Source organism: Cupressus sempervirens, chromosome 6, assembly GCF_028749045.1.
Source record: "Cupressus sempervirens isolate cs-2001-9-10 chromosome 6, ASM2874904v1, whole genome shotgun sequence".
NCBI lineage: Eukaryota > Viridiplantae > Streptophyta > Pinopsida > Cupressales > Cupressaceae > Cupressus > Cupressus sempervirens.
The window spans coordinates 284,839,843-284,864,150 of NC_143123.1; the positions used below are offsets into that span (position 1 = coordinate 284,839,843).

At 36.4% G+C, this 24,308-nt stretch overlaps 1 protein-coding gene across 4 annotated transcripts in view; it reads left to right on the forward strand.

Annotated features, from left to right (window-relative positions):
- Window positions 1-847: 847 nt before the first annotated feature.
- Window positions 848-24,308, forward strand: part of LOC149552327 (Serine/Threonine-kinase) — a 161,571-nt gene continuing 138,110 nt past the window's right edge. For 2 of the 4 annotated variants that reach the window (XM_089787865.1, XM_089787864.1), the window contains exon 1: window positions 881-1,155. In XM_089787865.1, coding sequence (XP_089643991.1) covers window positions 1,029-1,155 — 127 coding nt within the window. In that variant the 5' untranslated portion in view covers window positions 881-1,028. Of the gene's footprint in view, window positions 1,161-24,308 lie in introns of all 4 variants that reach the window. The other 2 variants (XM_089787862.1, XM_089787863.1) reach the window with 2 other exon arrangements.

Genomic DNA, 24,308 nt, shown 5'->3' on the forward strand with positions numbered 1-24,308 from the left:
AATAGTTTTCCAATCCCACAACTCTGCTTCACGACACCTATTCTAAAGAGCATAAAAAGCCTTCCACCCACCTAATATCCTTTTATACCTGCAGCTAGACCAGCTTAGTTTTTTGTTGAAATCGATGCCAAGGTATTTATACTCCGCAACTTCTTCAAGAACACTTCCATTGTAATAAAATTCATGTTGGTGTTTTTTTTTATTATTAGAGAAAATCATAACCTTAGTCTTGCTGATATTGACCTACATCCCCACCATTCCGCAAAAGCGCTCAAGAGAAGATAGATGATCTTGCAAACCATGGGCAGATTTGGCAATTAAAATGAGATCGTCCACATATAGGAGCAGCTTTATAACAAATTCACCTAGTTGATGCCTTCACCCTTTTGCATGTTTAACCACTCTTCCATAAGAAGGATGGAAGAGACTACAATAACAAGAGTGAAATTAGTGACATGTGATATGACCATACAAATGCATGAAATTAAGAGTGTTCTATTACAAGCTTTGGTATTCTTGTCAAAAAACATTTCACAAAAGTATTCCTCAAGTGATTTTCTTTCTTACTCTCACAAACATTAAAATTAAAATTAAATTTTTATTAGATTTTAAAAATATATAAAAAATAACAAATTATATAATAAACAAATATATAGATAAATATAATAATAATATTTTCATTTTTTAATAATTAAATAGAAATAAAAATATAATAACAAACAATTATTAAAAAACTAACAATATAATTATGTTTTAATAATAAACACCTCCTACATAAAAATAAGTAAATAAATATCGATTAAAATATCATTCTCCATATATATCTAGAATTATGAATAAATCTTTTATATTATGCGAGCATTCTTCCTTCCTACCAATCTTTAACACGATTACGCAAAACAGGTTTCTTTTGTGTTGACTAGGAGGCAATAATTTTCCTCCGTATGTGAATATGCTGCTCCTGCGCTGTATAGATATGTTGGTATAAATTTGTATTAGTAAGGAACGACTAATCCAAGAAATTTGCAATGAAAGCTGGCGAGGTTGTAGAAAACATTGCGACCCATTCTCTTTCAGAAAGCAGAGGGAGTAAGAGGAGGAGGGATGAAATCCAAGAGGAAGATGAAGAGCAAGCGGAAGAGGTAGAGCTTACAGGTCTGGTAATTTCTGATCTGCTGTTTTTAATGTTTTATATCAACCAGAATTCACTTCTATCTTAGTTTTGCATATCAGAAAATTTTAGATGTAAACAGTTGAGTGATAAAATATAAGGGAACCAAAAAGATTTTTTTTCAATTTTGATTCCAAATTTTTTGGATCAAGGCAGTGGTACGAAACACTGAAAAAGATTGCACAATCTTTTTCCAATCTTTGCCAATCTATCCTATGGACCGAAAATATCGTGCTCATTATTGTAAATGTTTTGGGTACCTTTAATGAAGTCTATTGTATAGAATGTCTCTGACGAGATAAAACATAAGCAGTAATCATAATTGATCCACTATTCAGCACAAAACATAAACAGTAATCTACCTCTAAACAATTTTAGTTTGGTCTTGAAGATCTGAAGATATTTATGGTTGGTGTGATTTCCTGCTTTCTATTTTCTCAGTGAAATCTCAGGAGTAGATTAGTAGGCAGACGTAAGTGATTGTGCTTTGGAAAACGTAAGTGATTGTGCTTTGGAAAACGTAAGTGATTGTGCTTTGGAAATCATCGTCTGAGTCCTAACCAAAGAAGCACAAAATAACTTGAGGTTCAAAAGGAGTTCTTCAATCACAAAATTACTGCGGCAGACATTTCAGACAGAGATGAAGAATCATGGAATGCCCACTCTCTCTCACTTCTTCACTCTTCAGGGTGGACCCGCCCAATCCGAAAATGATTAGCTGTTCATCATGAGTGTATCTGGAAAACTACTTAAGGTCACTTTCTGTCAAATCTCTACAAAAGCTTCTCCGGAGAAAGCAAAATGCTAGAATATAACAATAAGTCTACTCATGATAGGTCTGTGCTTCTGCTCTAAAGAGAGGAAACCTGCCCCAAAGTTAATTTGCAGGAGTTTTATAGTTTGACAACATAATGCACTTCCATATTGAAAACAAAGCCAAAGAGACGCAAGACGAGAAGAAAAAAGTTAGTGATATCTAGCAACATGAACACCTTGAAACACCCTAATCCCAAGATGCCACCTGAGAGTACTTCTTATTGTTCTCTTTGCTGTTTCAAAATTGGTAACAGTTGTGGCATGGAGGGTAATGCCCATGTTGACCAAAACAACTTTTTGTTGGTTTTTAAATCAGTCACTTGTAATAATCACTTTTGGTTACTTATAATAATTTTTTAAATTTTATTACGTCTTAATTGCCATTTTAAACAACCAAACAACTTCTTTCCAATAAAGAAGTGCTAGTTCAGGATCCTTACCAAATCAAACAAATAGTAGCAGCTTTGCGTTACAAACTCATATTCTTGCACTAAATAGAGTAACCTCTCCACATTGTGACAGATGTCCAGAACTAGACCATTTCGTTGGGGGTTCATTCAAAATGGTCTGTCTACCATGACGAAAAATGATGCCATAACACTAATGCACACACTATTTCTGTAAGCTCTAAAGTAGTGCTAGAATAATTCAATTCATGATCCTTAAGATTCATCCTCTTGCATGAGAATGGTGCCTAAACCTTCTAGGAAACCATCTATTGAAATGACAAAGTTACCCATTGAATCCAGTACTTTGAGAATTTGGGTACTCATGAGGCAGTTCTTCCAGATTATGAAAGCCTTCTCATACTTCTCTGACCGCTCAAACTTCTGTCCCTATTTTGTTCTCTTGCATGAGAATGGTGCCTAAACCTTATAGGAAACCATCTATTGAAACAAAAAATCACCGATTGGATCCAGTACTTAAAAGAATTTGAGCACTCATGAGGCAGTTCTTCGGGATTAGGAAAGCCTTCTCATACTTCTCTGACTACTCAAACTTCTAATTTTTTTGTTATAAAGAAGTGCTAGGATGCCCTATAGTCAAGAAATCTCAAACATGTAGTAACAGCCTGAGAGGCTCATAAAGCTCCTCAATTCTAATATATTCAAATGTGTCGACCATTCTACCATGGCTCAAGTCTTCAAACTATATTTTGACATCTCTAGAAATGATGCGATGAAGATATTGCACTTGCATTTGAAAGAACCAATACTTCGTTAATGTTTGAACCAGAATAGCATCACATGCAATAAACAGAAACCCAGAAAAATATATGAACAGATGACACGATTATTTACCCTTGGAAAACCCTCCTACTCAGGGGAAAACCCAGCCACAGCCAAAATATTTCTTTTATTGAGAAACACAAGAACTACTAAGTTCCAGCTTATGATTGAACTCCTCAAGGCTTAATCAATCAAAATAAGCCTGATTATTCTTCCTTAAAAGAATAACTGGACAATAGTATCAGAACATAAAGATAGAAGCAAAAGAAAGCTCGATGATCATATATCAATCATCTTAGAGACAATTCTTATTACAAATATGTAAGTCTTGGAGCTTAAAACTTTCATTGCACAAGTATGTTGAAGGAGACAACCACATTCCACCCTTTCTGAATCTCAGTAATATTCACCCTTGAATAGAGAATATTACTGAAGTAATTGGTAAATACTTGCTTGTTATTAACAGAGACCGAAAGGTCAATTTATACAAAAGAATAAAACAATGTTTCCTTAGGAAACAATTGAAAAGAATAGAAACATTCTATTCTAACAGAGAAAGCTAAAAAACAAAAGCAAACTTAAGTTAAATAGATATTTACAATAGATAACCATTAACTAATAATAGAGGACTATTTATTATTGTAATACCCTCCCTTAATGGTTAATCTATCTAGAACACCAAGCTGTCCGCTGAATTTGACAAACTTATCAAAACCAAGAGGCTTGGTGAGAATGTTTGCAGTTTGATCTGTGGTAGGAACATATTGCAAATCTATAGTCCCTTCTTCAACCAGCTGTCATATGTAATGACAGTGAACATCCACATGCTTGGTTCGTTCATGGAAGACTGGATTTCGTGCTAACTTGATAACACCTTCGTTATCAACAAATAGAGTAGTTGGTCCTGTTGGTGACGTTTGCATATCCCCAAGCATCTAATGAAGCCAAACAACTTCACATCTTGCCTTAACAGTCCCTTTGTATTCGGCCTTTGTAGAGGAGAGAGAAACTGCCTGCTGCTTCTTACTGGTCCATGTGATTGCACCGAATCCCAAACTGAACACATATCTAAAAGTTGACTTTTTATCATCAACAGAGCCTGCCCAATCTGAATCCATGAACCCACTGAGTTTAGGACTAGAACTTCGTGAGTACAGAAGTCCATAATCTGAAGTGCCCTTCACATAACAAAGCACACGCTTTGCTGCCATACAATGATCAACCTTAGGCGCTATAATAAAGTGTGAAATATAGCTGATTGCGAAGATAATATTAGGCCTAGTAGCAGAGGTAGATGAGGCTGCCTACTAGTTTCCTATATGTAGTATCATCAATAGAAGGAGAATGAGACTTACACGGATAACCTGAGACCTTTCTCCATAGTTGTAGATGCAGGCATGCAATCTTGGATATGGAATATGTCTAATAGGGCCCTGACATATTTGGACTAAGATATGAATATATCAGAAAACTGTTGCCAAACTTCAACACCTAGACAATAATGCATGAGCCCAAGGTCATTCATATCAAAGACTAGCATAAATTCTATTTGATTACCTGAATCAAAGATGCCGAACTGCCAGTGATGATCAGATCATCCACATAAATAACCAGAAGGATGATGTCATTGTCTTGATGTACAGATTTCAGTCTAAAGAACTCCTCTCGAAGCCTTGATCACTGAGGTACTTATCAATTTTTATGTACCATGCCTGTGGGGCCTGCTTTAAGCCATAGAGAGCTTTTACCAATCTGAGAACTTGATGGTTTTTACCAACAACCTTGAAACCAGGAGGTTGCATCATGTAGACTTCTTCATGGAGATCACCATTCAGGAAAGCACTCTTGATGTCTATCTGATGGACCTTCCAGCCAAACTGTGCTGACATGGCTAGGACTAATCTGATGGTGCTCATCTTTGCACTAGGAGCAAAGGTCTCCTCATAATCAATGCCTTGACGTTGAAAAAAGCCCTTTGCCACTAAACGTGGTTTGTACTTGTCCAAAGTACCATCCGGTTTGTATATGATTTTGTAGACTCATTTGCAGCCAATGGGTTTCTTCCTTGGTGGAAGATCAGAAAGGATCTAGGTGTTGTTTTTTAGCAGGCTTTGGTGTTCAGATGTCATGGCTTGATCCCACTCTGGAATTCCTTTAGCCTTGGAATATGTTTGAGGTTCAAACACACTGTGAATGTTGGCCATGAGAACAAAGTTAACTGAATTTGTAGTTTTGCTCTTTCCAAGCAGTTCTCCCATCAATGAGCTCATCATCATGAAGATCAACAAGCGTCTTAGCCCACCACTTAGGCCGGATAGGGGAATGACCAACATGAGTATCAGGAGATGTTTGATCAGCAAGTTCCTCATTAGAAGAATCTGGATCAAACTTAGGTGAAGCATCTACAAAACGAGGTGATCCTGCAGGAGAAGCCGAAGGTGTCTATACATGTATCACTGGTATAACTTGAGTTGCAGGAGCTACTAGAGCCCTCCCATCAGGTGGACCTAATGGAAGCCGAAGTCCCAAATCACGAGCCTTCATAGGCTGGTCTACTGGATCAAGAACAGGAGAAGTAGGCATGAAAGGTCCTTGCTGCTCATCAAAGACTACATCATGACTGTAGATGAGACGATGTTTCAACATCGATCAGGCAGTGGGCTTTGTGAAGACTATTATATCCAACAAGCATGAGTTTCTGACTCTTGGCATCCAACTTGGTGCGTAATGCATTAGGGATCCAAACAAAAGCAAGGGAGCCAAAAACCTTCAAGTGACTAATTCTGGGCTTGCAACTTGACCAAGCCTCTTCTGGAGTTTTACCTTTGACCACTACTGTGGGTGACCGGTTCAACAGATAAACTGTAGTGTTAATTGCTTCTGCCCAAAACTTCTTCAGAACATGTCTGTGTTCGAGCATGGATCGAGCCATCTTGGTGATTGTCCTATCCCGATGCTCAACTACACTGTTTTGTTGTGGCGTGTGGGATGTGGTTAATTGGTGTTTGATGCCATGTGTATCCAACACGCTGGAGAAAACATTAGAACAAAATTCCCCCTCATTTTCTGATCTAAGAGTAATAATAGATTTCCCACTCTTTTTCAACTAAAGGTTTAAACTTCTGAAATACAGGAAATGCATCTGCTTTCTTTTTAAGGAAATACACCCACATTTTTCTACTGAAATCATCAACAAACAATAGAAAATACCTGGACTCAAGAACAAAAGGAGTGGCCATAGGGCCGTAAATATCGGCATGAATAAGCTGAAGTACCTAAGAATCTTGCCATGAATCGCCATTGGTGAAAGGTGTGCGATGTTGCTTTCCAGCCTGACATGCATCACAAACTCCAAGTTGTTGAGTCTGAATCTCTGGCAAGCCAAGAATGAGCTTATCTTGAGCAAGCTGTGAGAGATAATGCACATTTAAGTGCCCATATCGCTGATGCCAACATGTGCTGATAGAAGACCACTGAGCAGCCATACCTAAGTCCTAAGAATCACTAGAATTAGTAAGTCTGAAAAGACCATGATCCTCAAGACCCACTGCAATAGTAGACTGAGTTGCCTGATTAGTGATGGTGCATTGATGTGAACTGAAGGTGATTGCCAAGTGTGGATAATGTCGCAACAATTGACTAACTGAGAGTAGATTTAGTTCCATCCCTGGAACGTAGTACACATCAAGGAATATGAGATTCCTCACAACAGACTAAATCTGAATGTTGCCTTTGCTGACAATTGTGTACTCTTCTCTGCCACCAAAAATAATAGTTTGAATAAGGCTGGTAGTCAATAAACTCGTCTTTACAATGAGTGAAATGACAAGAGGCACCTGAATCAATGTACCAGGCAGATGACTTAACATGATCTTTAGGTCTCTTAGCGTGAAGGTGTAAAAGGTACATTTCACTTGCTCAATGTGCTCTGCATTGTATGCTTTGGGTTGCAAACTTGATTGCTTAGATTGTGTAGCAAAGTGTTTTCGACATTCAACCTTCATGTGTCCAAACTTGTGGCAGTAGTTGCATTGAATGTTCTTCTTTTGGGAACCATCTGATGATGGAGCAGAAGACTTTTGTTGAGATGGCCGCTGAGACTTGCCTTTATCCTTCTGAAAGGATTTCACAGCAACGGTTTGCTCTGTAGAGGTGGAACTGGAGTTGCTACCGAACTATTGTTTCCACCAATTTTGTTGAAGCAAAAGTGTGCAGAGATCAGTGAACTTCAAATCAACACCAGAAGATGTGATGTTGAGAGTCTTGATAAAATGCTCATAAGACTTTGGTAAACTTTGAAGACCGATAACCACAATATCCTCTTCCTCCATCTTGCAACTGATGGCAAGTAACTGATCACGAATTTCCTGAATCTGATTTAGGTCCACATCCATGACAATAGAAAATAATGTGTTTTTCAGAAAGAAGGCTCTGCTTTTGTCAGAAGTCTCATGAAGACCTTTGAGATGTGCCCAGATCTTGGTAGCTGTCTTGCAGGATGGAATCTGAGAAAGTTGATCATCAACCACGGATAATTTGAGAAGCATCACTACCTCTCGATTATTCAGATCCCATGTATCTTGATCAGGACTAGGAGAAGTCGGACGTTTCGTAAATCTCAGAACAAGTTAATTGGTGTTCCGATATTCAAAAATTGCGATGATCCATTGCTTCCAAGTGCCATAACTGCGACCATTGAATTTGTAGTTGTACTTGACCAAAATGTTTGTCAAAGATGCCATGACACGTTTTTCAATGAAAAACTGTGAAAATTTGTGAAGGCACGTTCTTCAAGGCAAAAATAGATGACCTAGAAAAATTAGAGAGTGACTTAGAAGAGAGCTTGAAAAACCCAAAAAAAATGTTGTCATTTTTTGGATCTGTTGGCTCGAAAATCGAGGCACCCAAAAAAATGACGAAATTCAATTGAGCTCTCAAAAAACCCATGAAGAATTTGAAATCAAAAAATATTTTTGAGCTCAAAAAACTAGGGTTTTGAGCAAAAAACCAGGTCGGCGGCCATGGAGGTCAAAAACAACAAAAAAATGGTGTTTATGTTGATGTTTTGTAGCTTCACTCGGATAAATTGAAGCACATATATATATTAGAGATAATATATATAATTAATTATAAGATTGTAATTATGTTAACGAACAGACATGTCCCATGAAGGGATGTGTCTATTCTTTACTCACTTTCTTATATATATATGAGGTTGCTGCCATTTGGAAAACATATACCAAAAACATGGCAATGTGAATACATTTGTAGTTGACCTCTAAAAACTAACATGGTATTAGATCCAGGTTCCTTTGAAGAAAACTTTACCGCTTAGGGAAGATCTTGAAGACCTGAATACTTTGATGGAGAAACAACTTTTGAAGTAGAGATATGGTTAAAAGGAAGAGTCTTAGAGAAGATTCAATTGAATAGTCAATAGATAGAAGAATTAAAATATACGTGTTGTTAATATGCTTGGACTCTTCCATTAAAGGTGGCGAGAGAATCATATTCTTTCTACCTTGTGTCGAAAGAAATACTCTTACGTAGATTGGGTGGTAGGAGAAAGGGAAAGAGATGGAGAGGGCAATGTTGTTTCCAAATGTAGAAGTAGATGGAGAAGCAAAAGTAGAGAAGGTGGGGAGATGGCAGAACCAAATCATTGTGCGTGGTGAGTGTTCCTATTGAGCAGAGTGTTTTGTGGGATAACACACAAGTTGAAGCTGTCGGTGGGAAATATTCCTTCGTTCAATGTGGCGGATGGCCTCCTCGCTTCTTCCTTGTCAAACATAGCTTTTCTCTGTTCTTCAAGACTTCGAATATGGAGAACACTACCATTCAAACATGTGTTGTTGCCTGCAACAGCAACACTTTTAGTGAGCAAACAATTGAAAAATAAAATCAGAACATATATATGTGTTTGCGTGCTTCTGAACAAGGGACGACAGACCATTGATGTGGACGCTTGTTAGCATTAAATGATTTCATATAAAGTAGACCCCTTCCACGAAAAGGACATGAGGTATATGAAGTGCTTTGACAAGAGGTCAAACAAATTAAATTATTCGTAGAGGACCATGCATGGAGAGAGAAAAGATAAATAAAATATGGCACGACTCATAGCCAACGGTCAACACTTATTACGTTTTTCAATAACCTACATTGAAGGAGTGGTGAAAATTAAAGACCCATTATGTATATCACCGAATGATCCTCCTATTCTTATAGTGCGAGCATACCTAGGTGACACTCACACAAATCAAATATCGGTTCAAATGAAGTTGTGCAAATGGAATTCATACCAATGGTTTATTAGAATGCAAAGAAGGAATGAAGAGGTACATCTATCCTAACAATGCATTGTAGGTATATTCTAATGCCTTTATATATATATTTGTTATTTGTAATTGGTATAACAAATAATAATTTGGTATGTAAACTAACAAATTTTAATCAATGGTGGGTATTGAATATATGTTCATATCCTAATTATGTATTTTGCATAAATAAAAAAATAATTTTATTTTAAAAATAGAGATATCATTATTTATTAATGTAAATACCACTGTCATTATTGTGAAAATGGATAATAGAATTTATTATTCTCATTATTATTATTTTTTGTGGTCAACTTCTTAATTGGAATTTTATATGTATTAGAAGAGTTATTTGCCTTGATCTTTTCCTCCGAGAATGTTATTGCAGGAAAAAGAGGGAGATTGAGAGGGAGACTGATATTACAGGCAACCTTGAAAGAGAGGTCATAGATAGATGATATGATTCAGTCAACCTTCGGTAATCTCATTCATATTGATTAAGAGGGAGTAAATCATGTTGTGATGATTCTTTGTGATCAATAAATTCTAGTAGACAAGAGGACAATGATTTATGAATATGCCTCTTGACTATGTGATTTTAATGGGCCTACCCCCTGTGTATATCATGAGGAAGTGATGACTTCCAAATGATGTCACTTGTATTTGTAGAAGTTATTGTAAGGTGACGATCTTACAATAACTTGTATTATGAGATCAAACAAATTGATTATATGGTGAATGTCTTGCATCTCAACATTCTAGGAGGTCATTACTCAAAGAGTACTTGGTGAATATCATTGATATTCTGGGAGGCCAATACTCTTGATATCAAATATGATATCAAACTTTATTTTCACTAATTGGTGAATATCTTATGATATTCTGGGAGACCAATACTCGTGATGTCAAATGTGATATCACATCTTATTTGAGTACTTGGTGAATATCGGATGTTGATATTTTGGGAGGTCAATACTCTTGATATCAAATGTGATATCAAAACTTTTTGAGTACTTGGTGAATATCTTTGATATTCTGGGAGGCCAATACTCATAATATCAACTGTGATATCAAAATGATAGATATCATCTGATCAAAGATATATTTTTGCCATACCTAATATTACCAATGGTGTAATACATATCCTGTGTTTATCCTCCCTAGCTAAGAGGGAGTGTTGATGTTTTGTAGCTTCACTCGGATAAATTGAAGCATATATATATATATATATATATATATATATAATTATATATATATATATATATATATATATATATATATGGGATAATATATATATATATATATATATATATATATATATAATTAATTATAAGATTGTAATTATGTTAACGAACAGACATGTCCCATGAAGGGACGTGTCTATTCTTTACTCACTTTCTTATATATAAGATGTCACTGCCATTTGAAAAACATATACCAAAAACATGGCAATGCGAATACATCTGTAGTTGACCTGTAAAAACTGACAGTTTACAGGTCAAAAAATGCCCCTTTTTCTTTAGAACTGAGGCGTTTTTGCAGGGATAGTACAAATGAGGGAGAATGGACACTAAACGAGCACATTCTTCCCCCTTAAAATTGCGATTTGACAGACGCTCGAAAAAACGTGAATGGATGCCATGATTTGTCAAAAAAACAAGAAAAGGCCTCAGCAACAACAGACGTGATCTTTCAAATAGAACTTTGGAAACTTGAGATGTCTGAGGACAAAAACCCGTGATTTTTGAAATTGAAGTCGCCATTTTGCAGAGGAGATCGAAAATTGCAAGTTGTAGACGTGTCTAGTTCCAAACTAGAAGTAAAAACATGATTTTGCAGACACTGGTTTCTTAAAAACTCTAGCCGATGTCAGGTATTTTGAAGCACGTAAAAAGCCATGAAAGACTTTAGAAAGAATTTCAAAATTTTTGGATCAGATAATTTCGAAAGAAATTAAAAAATTTTGAAAAAAATTTAAAGTCTAGGCTCTGATACCATATTATAGAAGTAATTGGTAAATACTTGCTTGTTATTAATAGAGACCGAAAGGTCAATTATACAAAAGAATAAAACAATGTTTCCTTAGGAAACGATTGTAAAGAATAGAAACATTCTATTCTGATAGAGAAAGCTAAAAAATGAAAGAAAACTAAAGCAAACTAGATATTTATAATAGATAACCATTAACTAATAATAGACGACTATCTATTATTGTAATAGAGAATGCATGACATGGAAAAGGCATTATCCATGAATAAACTTGATGCGCTGAAATAAAAACCAACACCTTGGTAGCTGTCTTGAGTTCTCAAAATAAAACACACTGCCAAGTGAAGAAGAAGTTAGGTGAAGAAGCCAAGTGCGAACAATCACAACATAAATGAAGGAAAGTGACCAATGGTGCTGTTAAGATTGCCAAAAGTCTTAGGGAAAACACGAAAAGAATCAAACATGCAACCAACAACATATTATCTGATGATGTGACTGCCAACATGGATGATTCTAGAGAACCTTGTATCCATGACAGAAAACACATAATGATAACTTTGTCGGCATAATACAGACGATACCGGTGACATGTCAACTCTCAGCAATTAACAAGAATAATATAAATGAAAGAATTCAATCACATTCAAATAGCTCAAACATGGTAAAGGAACAAGTCAAATCTTTCCGTCCAGCTAAGAGGCAACCCATAACATAGAAACTGATGACATTAATCCATGAACCAATAACATCTATGTCACGTCCCCTTTTGGCCTCTAAGTCTTAAATTTAAAACTTAGCGTATTTTTATTACACTCGATAGGCTTAAGTTATTTAGTAAGGGTGTCGTGGGTGTGGAGAGATTGAATAGTTTATTATTTTCATTTTTCTACCTCATTCTGGTTTGACTGAGCTTGGTTGTCTTGTGGCAACATGGCATATCTTTTCTGTTGGGCAGCCGCGACTCTTCCCTCCGTTAGGCTAGTAATGCCTCTTGCATTCAAATTCCCACTATGCGATGGTTACATCTCCATGTTGAGCGTTGGTGTGAGGGGGGCGCTGGGGATTGTTATCGCACGAGAAGGAGAGTGGAGACTTAGAATGAACAATACTAAAAACAAATCAATTGAGGTAATTACTTTTTGTTTACTTGAAGGACGAAAACCCTTTTGCACTTTCAAATAGGACGTTACCCCTGTTTGGAAGGTCCCCGCATGATTGAAGAACCATTTGCTCTCTTGTTTTCACATACAAGATTGATCGCAGGTGGTGCTTAATGTGAAGAACTACAATTAGAGTTGTGTGCGAACTTCCCATTCACCCGACTACATGATACTAAAGCCGTAAGCCATAGATGCTGCCAATAACCTCATTCAAGGAGGTTATGCATGCGGGACTGTGGTCTACTGAGAAATTATTCACTACTCAAGCAGGTGTAGGATTATAATCATCTACCTTGTGGGATTTGCAACTAGGATAGGAGTTTGTTACATGGCCAGACCATTACAAGCGCATGGGCAATTAAAAATCAAGAGATCATTGCTCCTTCATTTTTGAACGGTACCTATAGTTTTTGTTTCCTAAATTTCCATTGTTGATAGAATAGTTCTATATTGGTTCAATAGTGATCTGTGATGTCTAATGAACATCCCTGAGTTACATAAGATTTAATGTCTGGTTTTACTATTCTGTTTTGAAACCACTTGTTCTATGTAAAGAGCTCTCATTTGAAGAGAACACTAAAATAATTAGAAATGATGCCATTGTTCATCTCACCCTATCTCATAATTTTGATTCAAATTTTATCCATTAAAGAGTCATTCAAGTTCAACTCTGGGATTTCTAAACAAGGCACATCATAGTGGTATCGGAGCAATGAACCTGCTACCTTGGGATATTCATCTTTGAATGTGTCAATAGTAAATACGACAGGGAACCCTGCAAAATCTAGAAAGCCCCACAAATTCCATAAGGTAAAACAACTTTAGAAGTTATAGGAGTGCATTCAATGGTTGAAAGGGGGCCAAATACAGTTGAGGAAGCAGACAATGAAACCAGAGAAACTTTTAGGGCTCTTAGAGACGACCAAAATCATGTTGGTAATGTTTTGCCATAGGGATCTTAAACATGATATGAACAAGCTCACCTTACCAACATTTGATGGCAGCGGAAAGACTACAACCAGGGCTTGGATACAAAACATGGCTACTTTTCTCACACTTAAGCCCATGTCTGAAATTGATTCAATCAAGTTTTCTATCATGCATTTGGATGGTTTAACTTATGATTGGTGGCACCATGGTTTAGTCACTCATGATCATGGCATGATTAATACGTACGAGGAGTTTAGCAATAAATTGACAAACATATTTGAAAGATATAGAAGTTTATTACAGGGAGTTAGCTCAAGTCAAGCACAGTGGTACTTTGGATACTTATTGTAACATTCCGTTTTCCTGGGTCTTAATTAACAACTAACATACTCAAAGAAATACAGTTATTACTTCAATTTCATAGGAAGATAGTTATAATAGACATATTCACGTGAAAGAGATTTGCCGTAAAAAATAGTTAAACAAAATTTCTAAACTTAAATCATCATCAATGAATTTACTATAGAAAATAAAATCCACATACCATGGAATTCGAACCAAGAAATCATTGTAGGGATGCTTCTGCAACCAACCAAGTTAGTTCACATATACCACTATAACAATATTAAACAACAAATACCATCCAGTACCACTATATTGAAATTAAATGACGATTACCATTAAATACCACTATATAAAATTAGGGCATCACATACCATTGTATCAATTAGGACATCGATTACCATTGGATCATTTAGGGCTTCCGGTATCACTAATTCAATTAGGGCTTCCGATACCATTGATTCAATTAGGGCATTCCAATACCACTGTATCATTTAGGGTTCCAGATACCACAGAATCAAATTAGGGTTTCAGATACCACTGTATCATTCCTTTCCTTCTGATTACTTTAACTGTGGCAATAACTCAAGATTAGGAAATATACTCATATTCGATATTCATATAAATGAAAACAATTCATAAATCTACCTCTCGCATCCAAGTGTAAAATAACTGTGACGATAAATTAAATTAATCTTACCTTCTTGCATATGCATCATAAAAGCAAAAAATACCTGTTTCTAGTAACCAATGGAATATATATAGCTTATCTGTGTCTATTGTACGTCCGACAACTTGGGGAGAGGTGAAACATTGTCAGGGGCTTAACCACCCAACCTCGGACCAAATCTTATCCCCACACAATTTCAAACAAGAATGACCCTCCCTATACGGAACAGACAGGGGTCATCTTGCCATACACTAGGCATCCTGATAATTAACATACCATATGAGTTGGCAGCAGGATATTACATTGACAGGATTATGCATGAGCTAATATTTATTCATTATTTAGATATTCGAATCTGATTTCATTATTGGTTCTTGCAGATTAACTCCACCTCTTCATCATTCTATGGCTTCTATGCCAGGTGAATCCTAGGTGCCTGAAAGATTATGATCATCCTGTTATTATCTACACTTCTCCACCATTTTCATGGCTTCTTTGCATGTGAATTCCTCAATGTTACAAATATTCTGATTTTTTTCTGAAAATTGTGATAGCATGTGCATTGATGTTGATTCATGCAATTCAATTAAGTTTTCTATCATTGAAATTCATAAATGAGATAATCTCAAGGATACTCTTTATAAATCAGAAAGGATCTCAATGCATTATAGGGAAAAGCAATAGCAAGATACCAAAGTTTATCTCAGTCTGCATGTAAATCCAACTATGGGTGGATAGAAGGGAGTTATGCTCTTGAATACACATTTAATCTCAGCCTATTTTCTTATACTGTGCGGCAGCAATATTAAAATCAGTGGTAATCCGAACTATGAATGGCATTACTTCTTTGATATCTTATTCAGCAAAAAGAAAAGGAAAAGCCAACTACAATTGGGCTTAGACTTAGCAGAGAAAGTAAGACACATGACTTGCGATTTTATGTGGCTCTTCCTCCTGCGGCCGGATCTCCTATTCACCCGCTAATTGCTAACATAGTCACCGTAGAAATTGAAGAAAAGAAATGGGAAGTCGGGTAAGATAAATATTGAAGGTATCCGGCTGTGAACATCCAGACTCGGCCTAGAATGATTTGAGCAAACATAAAAAGGAGGGAATAGAAGAATGCAAAGAGGAATGATCTCCAAAATTGAATCATAACATTCTTTAATGGTTGGCCGAGTCTCCTCGGCTACCATCAGTTATCAAGATGACCATTCGAATACATCATAAATTCAAATTTGAAAAGGAGAGAAATAAAGAGGGAAAAGAAAATAAAAAAGGTTGGAAGAGAAGTTGGAAAGATTATAAGACAACTCAAATTGCCAAATATTAAATTGATTTATCATGCCAAATGTTAATTGGTTAAAAGCAAGAATATTAAAAAAAAGGAAAGAATAGAGTTGGAAGATTATAGTTTGAATATTATTAAAATCCAAACGTTATTATATCTTGAATATTATTATTTATATAAGCACATGTAAATATATTAATAAAGTGACAATACTTAATTAAATTATTATAATGTAATGGTGCCATTTCATTTTTTATATCTATGTGCACGTATATAGATATATCTATTATAATAACATGATGAAAGATTATTTAACATCTTTTTTTTTAAAGAGGGGTAAACGCTTTGACTTGGAGCTATGAACCAGTGAGGCCACAAACGGGGGACCTCATCCCCATGAGATTTGAACCTTAATGGCAAGGATAACAATGCAACAACTTAACCATCACAACATGCCACTATTGGCAATTATTTAACATCTTTGAGGTACGTTTCATAATTCAATTATTCAATTAAATTACTTATTTAAATAGCTCATGCGGGTCCCACAGATGTATCCTGTTTTCAAGTTGCTAGGTCTTCAACCCATTTGCTCAGTGATGGTGATGCTCCTGCCTAATTCTTTTCTGACAATGCTTCCACCCCTTCGACATGCTTCCTACAAGGAAATTCTCCACAGTTAAATTATATTATCATAATAAATTATTTAATTATAAATAATCACAACAGTTAACCATCTTCTTGATTCTAGGAATTTGTGATTAACGATCAACTAACATGTTATCTTCACTTGAAATCATAACGACTAACTATCTTACCATTTCACCAAATTATAAAAAATTAAACTGCCAACTGACTTCATGTGAATCTCAACGGCTATATTTCAAATTAGGTCAAAAATTGGGATGTAACACTTATAATGATGAACTCCAAAGGATTTCCATTATGGGTCCAGATATGACATAAAACAGGAAGGTAATGTTGTTTGTGGAAGGTTTGAGTGAGAGGTTCAAAGGGTTTGTCAAAGTGCTGAAACCAGGTACTCTATAGGATGCAATCAAGATGACACTCGATTTGGATAGCTCATCTTCAGCGGTTCAATCCCCCAAAAAACCTTTTAAGGGACCTAGATCAATCTGGAATCTTCAAATCAGAATGAGAGTGATCCACCCAAAACTGATTTTGAGTCAAGAGATGAGCTAAGAAGAAGAAATTTATGTTTTACATGTAAGGAATCTTAGTCACGGGATCATAAATGCCAAGGGAAAGGTAAGATTCATTTATTGAAGTAATTTCAGGTGATGAAAATGATGGTAACAAGTCTGATGACAATGATGAGGATAGTGCTCATGAGCAGCCCTAGTTGGGAAAGTTGGAGAAACAAGTTTTAGATTAGCCACCCACCGTTGCTACTCTCTCAGGAGTTTCTACAGGTAGTCTCATCCATCTTAAGGGTGTGTTTAAAGGGCAACAAATGGTTTGTTTGGTGATCACAAGGGCCACAAATAACTTCATTAGCACATCTATAGCAGCTAAAAGGAGGTTACAAGTATATTCCATTCCACACTTTGATGTTAAGGTCGATGGTGGAGATCTTCTTAATTGTTCAGGGATGGTTTTTCAACTTGATGTTTAGTTAGGTAATTACACTCTCACCACAAATTTTTATGTGATTGAGTTAGGTGGGATAGATACCATTTTAGGCCTGCAACGGCTTCAAACTCTTGGTAGATAACCCATTGATCATGAGCAAAAACAAATTGAATTCTTGAGGGAGATCAGCAGGTCATTCTCAGAGCTATGGTTGATAGGGGTCCTAGGATCGTTTTAGCTCATAGGATGGAATCCGTCTTGAGACATGAGGATATAGAGTGGGCAACGCATTATCTTATCTCCACTAAGTCTATTTCAGACTTAGGACAACAACATCGCATTGATATTCAATTGGCATTAGACAAGCACAAGGTAGTCTTTGGTGATATCCCTCTTGATTGTGGGTTTGAGCATTTGATAGAGTTGGAAGAAGGTGCCAAGCCAGTTATTACAACACCTAATCATCGCCCAATACACTATAAGGAGAAAACAAAGAGGACCATTCATGAGTTACTTGACATGGGGCACATAAGCTGAGCTCTAGTCCGTTTGTTTCATCCGTGGTTTGGGTTAAGAAGAAGGATGAGACTCTACATACGTGCATAGACTATATGGTCTTGAATAAGAGGACCATTAAGAATAGGTGTCTATACCTCGTATTAATGAGCTTTTGAATGAGGTACATGGAGCTGTCTACTTCTTGAAGATTGACCTTTGTTCTGGATACCGTTAGATTAAGTTTCGTAAGGAGGATGTGCATAAGACTGCATTCAGATGTCACTATGGTGACTATGAGCTTTTGGTGATGCCTTTTGGACTCACCAATGCTCTGACTACTTTCCAGTCATGCATGAACCACATATTAAATAAGCAACTACATAAGTTTGTTCTAGTGTTTTTCGATGGCATTCTGATTTTCAGCAGGACATGGGAGGGGCACTTTCAGCATTTGGATGAGGTTCTAGGGATCATGGAATAGCACTCATTATTTGCTAAGGAATCCAAATGTGAGTTTGGGTTGATAGAGTTTGTACTTGGGACATGTGATTGGGGGTGATGGGGTGAAGGTTCGTCAAGATCTTTTAAGGTCTAAATCTTCCTTACGATGAGTGTGTTCTTTTTCCCATGGTTTTTGACATCTATAGCATAGATTATTTCTTTTAAGCTCATTCTGGTCTTGATGGGTTTTATGGCAAGTTTCTTTTTTATGGAATTGTCTTACATGCTCATCCGGACCCTTGTCATTTAGGATGATGTTTCCATATATAGGGCTATTTCTATGGTGTCTTCTAAAGTAGTTGGTTTGAAAACGGCCACTAATCCCCTTAGTGATCGTTTAGCCCATCCACAAATAGGTTGGAATTTTTTTCCCTCATTCACCCCTGTGACGCCTATTGAAATTCTTTGGAATCTTCAGATGAATTCATCTATTGTCCCTGTTTGTATTTGTTGAGTTATGTTTTTGAAATCCTTCTGGGATGTTTAAGATCAAACCTTTTTATCGATTTTTGTGAGATTCTTCATAAGAGGTTAAATCATTGTGTAATGTATCCTTGGGTGTGGATCCTATGGTGCCATCAATCATGGGCTGCATCCTCCAAGTGTAAATTGACAAATTGAATTGCGTCTTCTTTTGTCATGGGATTGGGATTCAAGTAAGTATTTAATTTTAGCAACCATTTGTAGCAGTGGTTTTGTTGGCTCTGTCAAAAACTGGAATGGTGATCTTATTTGCCTTTTGTTTTAAGTCCTTATTAGGCTGTTCCTTTCCCCTCCTAGGGGTCTCTAATTTTTTTGCTTTACAATATTCTCTGAAGGATAGATTCACCTTTATTTTAGGACTTAATTTTGAGTACATTGCTACTAGTTCTTCGGCACTATGAGGGGGGTGATTGTTTATTTCTTCTTCCCTCAACATATCTTTTTTAGGTAGGAAGTAGTTTCTCAACCTTGGGTGTGGTTGTCCTACTAATATTTTCGAAGTGATTTGTACTAATATCCTTACCATTAGAATTTCTAAGATCATTCATTAAGCTATTTATATTTTGCATAGTTTTCATGAAGGTCGGAGCTCTTCATTTTGTTCTATCAATGTTTTGGTTGATAATGCTACAAGCTAGGGTTGCCATTGCACCAAAATACTGACCTGTCAATGCCCAATATAACCACTAGCTTATAGAACACAAGAGGCGATTAAGCTATGTCATTTATCTCAGAGGGGAATGTTGGCTATTAGTTTAGCAATTCCTGCCTTAGCATTACTTAAGGAGATTCGAACATGTGACCAAGCTCGGATACCACTTGTTACAAGCTAGGGTTTCCGTTGCACCAAATATTGACCTATCAATGCCCAATACAACCACTAGACGCATAGAACACATGAGGTGATTAAGCCATGTCGCGAACCTCGAAGGGGAACATTGTCGATTAGTCCAACAGTTAATTCCATGAATGTTCTCAGTGCATCATTTGATGATTCACCCATTATATTTTGTTTGTTGCTTGTTTCCTTTTTTCCCTTTCCAAGGCCCTTTGTGCTCTTTGGTTGTGTTGCATTAACAAGATGGTAGGACGAAAGCTCTAATACCAATTGTAATGCCTGTTGATAAGGTTGGACATAATTATTACATATTTAATTCAGTCTTAACATTTTATCTCCTAAAACACTGAATATTCATAACAATAATTCCTGTCTATCTAATTATATTACTATTTGGCTTAAGGATGGAAGGCGTAGGTGTTATCCAAGTTGCCTAGAAACCAACCACTAATTCTCTCAAAGTTTACAGGTCCAAGTCCGTATCCATCAAGGCTTATTGAGCGCCAACCCCTACCCTATCTTGGGACAAAGATACATGGCTTGAATTTGTACAAGCCTCTCCTTGGCCACATACTTCCCTCCATAAGTCAATTAATAATAGGATTAGGAAAATAATTCCATTTGCAATTATGATAATATATATATATATATATATATATATATATATAAATTATGCCTATTCCTCCATTAACAGGATACGTAGTTATCTGTACATACCTAACAGAGAATATACTTATGTTTATAGGCTGTCTTTTGCTTATAACAGACTGTAAATCCTGATATTCTATAATGTTACAGTAATATACTGCTGCGCTGCGACTTACACTTTTACTTTTCAGTGGTGCTCTCATCACTATTCCTTAACCCTTTATATCTCTCTCGTTCAAGGAATGTGTCTATTAATCACATCTTTAATGAATCAGTGTCTTACCAATTGACAGTGTTGTAAGTATCACGGTATTTTGTAACAAGAATCGATCATGCCAACATTTATGTTGACCATGCCAATGGAGAGGAATTCAATTGGCTGAATATGTGATCAGATTGCTTTTGTATGTTGATGACCTCATTCTCATTGCTAAAACAACACAGGGCCTGAGTGAACATTTGAAGAACTTAGAAGCCTTTTGCACAGAAGTAGGGATGGAGGTCAACACTTCTAAGACCAAGGTCATGGTCTTTTCCTTGAGGAAAAGAAAACAACAATGCACTTTCATATTTAATGACAAAGTGCTAGAAATTGTAGAAGAATACAAATATCTGGGGATAGATTTCCATTACCGGCTCAGTTGGGAAACATCCAGATCAAAAGGGATATAGGGAGGATGGAAGGCTTCTTATCTTCTTCAAAACAGGTGCAGGACAACAGAGTTATGGGATTGGAAGACTAAGAAAATCCTCTTTGGGTTGTTGGTGATACTAGTTATTTTATATGCTAGCGAGGTATGGGGGAGCAATGTATCAAACCATAAATGGCGACAAATTGAAAGAATTCAAAAGCACTTCATTACAACTAATCTCAAAATCAAATCCACAGTTCCATACGAGATTAGTTTAGTAGAGGCGGGCATGTTCCCAGTGGAGGCCTCGACAATTGTTAGATTGTTGAGCTATCTAAAAAAAGTGAGTAAAATGGATGCAAAACGCTGGCCTAGTAGCGTGGTTGACAAAGAATTGGCTTGTTGGAAGAAGACATGGAAGAAACAAAACGATAGATGGTTCAACAAGTGGAACATTGACTACCAAGAGTGCTCGGAAAACAATTCTGAAATAAAAAAAATGGGTGACAGGAAAAGTCAGATCTGTCATGTGGGCAAATCAGTTAGGTAGAAAAAAAGCCTATTATTTCAAAGAATTTAATCCCACATGCGAGCATGATGACAAAGAATATTTAGGAGTCGAGATCAAAGGAAAGGTAGAATCCTAATCGCTCAATTGAGATCTGGTTCCCACTGTTTGAGATGTGACACTTGTAGATGAAAGGTCCCTAAGGAAGAGTGGGGGGACAAAATTTGTTGATTTTGCAACGAGGGTGTGGTGGAAATAGAGTGGCACTATCTAAAGGATTGTTCAGCATACGAAGACATTTGCAGCCAACACAAAGAAACGTTAACAGTGAACAACATAAAAGCCAACACAAAGAAACGTTAAAAGTGAACAACATAAAAGACCTTTTCGAAGGACCAAGACTCCTCAAAGGGGCCATTTTACTTATACAGATTCACAACAAAAGAGACAAGCTGGAGAAATCGCATCAGATTGACTAGGAGTTTTTGTGGGTCCCTTAGGCTTATGGCCTCGTGGACATCATTAAAAATCTTTCATTTATTCATTCAATGTGGATGGTAATTGTTCCTTATGTCTTAAGGTGTGGTTGTCAAATTAGAGGTAGTCCCTTCACATGCCTTAATTAATTATATTTTCACTGTTCGGCTTTGCTTATTATCGATTAGTGGCATTGTTTAATCAATACCTAATGTAATATTAATGACTGATATTAGTTGATGATATTGATTATTTATTGGTTGATATTGTTAATATTATATTAATTCATATTATTATATATATTATTATAGATCGATCTTAATATTTATTAGTAGATATATTATTAATATTGAGTGATATCATTTACTTTATTATATAAAGAATTAATTACTGTTTCTATAATGTTGATCTTTGATTAATATATTTTGCTATTTATATTTTAAACATTTATTGCATATGGGGGATATCACATATATATAAATATCGTTTTGCCTGTACGCGCATATACCTCTGTATATGTATTCGATTCGCCTTAGATTAGTTAGCTTATACTATGGAGAAGATCACATTTCATATATGTATGATAGAGGTGCCCTTTCACGAGGGTTGGCCCTCTATGAAGGATTGCAACTTATCCATGAAAGGTGGTGGACATGATCAGTCGTCTTAACTATTAATTATATTTAAGACAAAGCATGTCTTTATATTTGCACATATAATCTAATGATATATATTGCCATATTTAAACGTCTAATGCCGATAGGCCAATTAGACATTTATCTAGTCTCAGTTAGCCTGTGGATTCCAACGACAACTATTAACATTAACAATTTTTAGCTCATGCTACTCGTTTTTTTTGGTCAGTAATAAGTTTCTTTTTATATTAATAAAATATCAATATTACAGAATTGCAATCGGCTTCCCAAGGTAGCCACCCTTTTTACATACACATTTCTTTTATTAGAAACCCTTAATTTGTACAACCAAAACTCCTAAATCTCTCAACCCCCCTATCAAGAAAACGCATCCCAAATACATCATAGCCATTCATAATTGGCTTCATCAGAAACATCAAAAAAGCAAAAGGGAAAGAAATTTAAGTTTATCATTTGAAATTTCATGTCTTTCCTTTATTCTTGTCCTTCCCTCGTTTTGGTCCTTTTTCCTGCACGCATTCCTCAACATCATTATCTTGGTCGCCCACAGCATGCCATCACAAACTATCCTTTTTCTTCAAATATCTCTGTTTCACTTTCCGATTCCAAAGCTTGCCTCAAAAAGTCCCTTCCTTTGATCACTTAGAACACGGCTGTTGTTTATGCCACAAAATTTTCAGCAAAATTGCCTTTCTTCCCTTTCATCTTCATCATTCTTCCACCCGCACTAAGAATTTCTCCCTAACCATCCTCCTTATCCTTCTTTCCCCCCCACTTCTCCTCTTCCTCGGGTGATTTATGAAAAAACCTCTAACCCTTTGCCCACTTTCCTCCAGAAAGCCTTCAATTTCCACCACCAATTCTGTCCATGCCACCTTTTCTCTTTCTTTATAAACTTTTTTCTCGACTCCTGTTGGCCACCACAGGAATCCCACTTGGCCTCTTCTCATTCCTTCCTCGTAATCTTCATAGCATTTGCTGTAATCAAAGCCTTTCCCCGGCCATGCCCACTCTAAGAGGGAGTCCTTTCCTACTATTAAATTTGTCGGGAACAAGCTCTTCATCACCCACTCCACCTCATCCACTGAGCGTTCAACTTCCGGTCCCCACACCATTAAGATTGCTGCAATGTCCGCATTGATCTTCCAATGATGTGTGGAGTTTTGAAAAAGCTCACCAACTGTCTCTTTCAGGGCATCCATTACCCTAGGCATTGGGCATTTTAACAACATTTTTGACCTTTTATCCTGCACCGGCCCAAAAAGAGCTTTTTGCTGTCGACTAGTGCAGAAGGTAAAGGTTGCCTCCATTTGCTTTCAAATTTGTCGCTCTCACTTCTATTAATTATTGTTAGGTGGTTAAATTTCGTTCCATTCATTACTTTATATTGCTTTTCAACTGCCTTCCCCTCGAAGCAAACGTCCCATCATTCTCCCACACATATCAAAACCGGCAAATTGCCACCCTTTGTCATAATGAGTGTAATAAATGCCGATTTCCCAAATCTCTTCCTCTCTTACTGACAATCCTTTATGACGTTAGTCATCTATTCATTCTAT